Source organism: Denticeps clupeoides, chromosome 6 (genome assembly GCF_900700375.1).
Source record: "Denticeps clupeoides chromosome 6, fDenClu1.1, whole genome shotgun sequence".
Lineage (NCBI taxonomy): Eukaryota > Metazoa > Chordata > Actinopteri > Clupeiformes > Denticipitidae > Denticeps > Denticeps clupeoides.
Genome location: NC_041712.1, coordinates 9,258,734 through 9,262,167, shown reverse-complemented (window position 1 = coordinate 9,262,167; position 3,434 = coordinate 9,258,734). Strand labels below are relative to the sequence as shown.

The 3,434-nt window shown below is 43.4% G+C and overlaps 1 protein-coding gene across 1 annotated transcript; it reads right to left on the bottom strand.

Annotated features, from left to right (window-relative positions):
• tmem179bb (transmembrane protein 179Bb) lies at positions 1-3,434 on the bottom strand. The gene is made up of 5 exons (XM_028983811.1): positions 3,182-3,434; positions 1,924-2,120; positions 1,183-1,320; positions 574-652; positions 1-422 (listed from the first exon to the last, which is right to left on the bottom strand). The coding sequence occupies exons 1-5, from the start codon at positions 3,326-3,328 to the stop codon at positions 267-269; spliced, it is 717 nt and encodes a 238-aa protein (XP_028839644.1). The 5' UTR covers positions 3,329-3,434; the 3' UTR covers positions 1-266.

Sequence of the window (3,434 nt, the reverse complement as noted above, 5' to 3'; positions counted from 1 at the left end):
TGTTAACAATCAAACAAACAAGTACTCATCACAGTAGATAAATGGCATTAGTGCAACGCTGTACGGAAGAAGTAATCATATTAAAATGCTCCTTGAAGATGTGTATCAGTGTATTGCTTTGTCATTAATATAAACACGTGATTCCAGTTTTTTAAGTGAGGACCAAGGCAGCGTGTCTCGTTTTTCAGGAAAGACCTGGTCACCTCAGTTCCGCTGCTGCTGCTGTAGCTAAAGGCATAGTAACAAGGGTCAGGGTTACTATGGTCCTACAGGCGTGACGGGTGGCGAAGGAAGGGTTGGGTTTCATCTGGGCTCCAGGCCGCATCGCGACCGAGCCCTCTGAAGTCCGACACATGATGCCTCTGCACAGATATCACTACAATGATCAGCATCCAGAAGAAGAAATTCACCCACACCGACCTCTGCGGACAAAAGGTCAAAGGTTAGTGACACCAGAAAACAGGTTATTCAGATCTGACCATTCATCCATATCCATTTAACTGACATCACTGGCATTATTTCTATCAACGACTGTCTTCTATCACATTGTGGAATTGGAAAAAAGAAACCAACTTCAGCACTGTGCAGCCCTGAGTAGAAATGATCTCCTGTGTAGGGACTGATCCACGTCTCATTCTGAGCCTCTTCACATCTGAAAAAAACAAATGAACAAAGCAGAAGGGATAACTGAACTGGGAGACCATTAAATAGAAGGCGTGACTGTAAAGTAGAGGGTCAACGATAGACACGGGCCCAGTGTTCTCAGCTCGATCGTGAGACGCTGCCAAATGACCTGAACATAATTTCTTTTTGCACATATCACACTGAGAACAGCCAAATATCACTTGCAACTTTCTCTAGGCATGCTGTTCTAGTTGTATCTTTCAGGCAGGACACTGTGTAGCTGCCAGCAGATGGAAGGGTAAATGCTTCATGCCTCCTGAATTCACTGTTCACATAAAGTTGCATAAAGAAGAACAAATGTTGTGCTGTACTACACCAGTTAAACTAAATAGGATCTTCTTGAGGCCTTATGTTTAGAACACAAACTTACCAGCAATTCCTTGGTTTTTTAGATGTTTTTTGTGGTCTAATTGTCAGAGACACAAGACACAATGTCCATGGGACATGCAGAATAATGGAGTAATGCAGAGAGGGGAGGGAAGAAATGGAGAAACTCACTCAGTGATGGATGGAAGGCTGTGGAGGACAGACAGACACAGATGATTCCGCCCAATACGCAGAATACACCCGGACACAACCAGGAAGAAGACGATCACCGCACATACCAGCAGGGAAATATTCAGCCACAGCCTAGCCCTGCATTCAATGTTGATTCATAACACACACACAGACCATCAGCCCATTTAGCAGCACATCTATGATAATGATTCAAATCCATTTTAAACTACTTTTAATGTTTCAACAGTGTACAGTGTCCTTAAAATGGCAATGCTATGAATCAATTCATTAATGTGATCTGAAACAAGGAAACATTTTTTCATAAATGATTACAATGAGATGTGAGATGATGATGGTCAGGATGGTCAACATATACATGAAAGTGGTGGTTTTGTTATTGCGATACACTGCAGCACATTACACGGTGACACAACGTAATGTGTCCTCTGCGTTTGACCCATCACAATTTTTGTGAGAAAGGATCCCAGGGAGCAGTACCTTGCTCAAGAGGACCTCAGTGGCACTTTGGCGGTTCGGATTCGGATTCTGTGTCCAAACCAACTAGGCTGCCAGCTGCTACTTTTAGTTCATGTTTTTTGTGTTCTTACTGCAGTTCTGATCGTCTAACATGACAAACACAATCTCAACATTTTATGCAATCTGACAGAGGGCATAACACTCACACCCTCCTCATCATATGGTGGAATATGAGCCGCAGGCTGACAGTGAAACTGAGCTCACCTGCTAGGATCCTCATCCGCACAGCTGCTGTAGATCCAGTAGAGAAGGAGGCAAAAGCAGTAGATGGCCACACAGATGGAGATGAAGGACACAAAGTAGCACAGTGACGGGGAGCTGGAGCTCTCGAGGGCGAGGGCCTGTGCCGACATGTTGTAGTAGACACTCCCGTACAGTATACACCTGCCGTCAAAGTGACCCTGCGGTGGAGTAGTTTTAAATGTAAAATTTTATCCTGTATTGACATGCAGTTACAGTTAGAACCACAGGGAATGAATGAATGGACTAGATGCATATGGACTAATAAAATTTTGCACTGTAAACATGACAATTCATATAATCATACATTAACTATCTTCTGTGCGAAGTTTAGCAAGCGGACCCATAAAAATAAATAAATTTGGTCTAAACTGTGGATATCCTGGATCTGACAGGGTCAGAAGAATTACAATATTTAAAGGTATAAATGGACCCACCCCCAATTCAAGAATTAGTTTTTTTGGGAAAATGGATACACTTGCATCCTAACACACATAGAGAGAGACACACACTCAAAAATCTGTTTTTTTATGTATGCGTGTGTGTATTTGTGTTATAATGGCCTGATGTGTACTGACATTGCTACCATTCTGTCACTCCCCAGGGGACAAGCAGCACCCTCTAGAACACTGTGCCACTGTGGAAATGTTGGAAATGTGGTTTCTGTTGGAAATGTGGTTGGACCTGGTGTGGAATGTGCCCTACTGGGTTCCTAGTCATGAGAACAATGTTCCACTGACCTCCCCTCACACTCACCTCACATCCACACAGCCTATGCAGGCAGAAACTATTGCAAAGTCTTTGTCACAGGAATGTAATTCAATAAAAGCCCCACACGCCTCTTCAGCATGTGACATGAAGATGGGATTTTTTTTTCTTGCAAAGATGCCTCTGATGAAGAAGACACCAAAGTAAAAGAGAAAAACCTTCTCCCATAAAACTGAGAAATCAGGAAAGTGGATTTTCATTCAACAACATAAAAGTGTCACATGATCTTTTAAAAATCTCCATTTAAAAATTTAACCTGAAAGAACTTGAAAGAGATGAAGGACGATTTTGTGAGGTTCTCTGCAGCAACTTCCACTCTCTCTCTTTAACTTAATGAGAAGGTTGTGACACCAATTGAAGCCAAAGTCCTTATTTTCATACAGGCAGAGGAGGAGGAAGTACATTAAAGCAACATATAACACACACCGTGAGTAGACAGTGAGTAAATCTTTACCTGAGTTAATGTGAGCGATGTGGCGGCAATGATCCCGCAGATGAAGCAGCCCGCGTATAAAACCAGCTCAAGGACCAGCAACCACGGTAGGGCCATCGTCATTCTCATCGCTATCCTCGTCTTCAGCATGCCTGTGCGCAGCAGCATGAGGACGGCGACGACGATGATGATGGTGGTGATGGCCACAATGGAGTCGTTTGTGAAGCAGCTGTTGGTAAAATACCCTCCTGCGCAGAATCCGACCCGCCACAGC

Bases quoted from the DNA above. Each gene is read 5' to 3' on its own strand.
- tmem179bb (XM_028983811.1), bottom strand. From the start codon at position 3,328: ATGCTGCTGCGCACAGGCATGCTGAAGACGAGGATAGCGATGAGAATG. The intron at 2,121-3,181 runs GTAAAGATTTAC...ACTCCACCGCAG, and splicing joins CATCGCTCACATTAACTCAG to GGTCACTTTGACGGCAGGTG. The intron at 1,321-1,923 runs GTGAGCTCAGTT...CATTGAATGCAG, and splicing joins GCGGATGAGGATCCTAGCAG to GGCTAGGCTGTGGCTGAATA.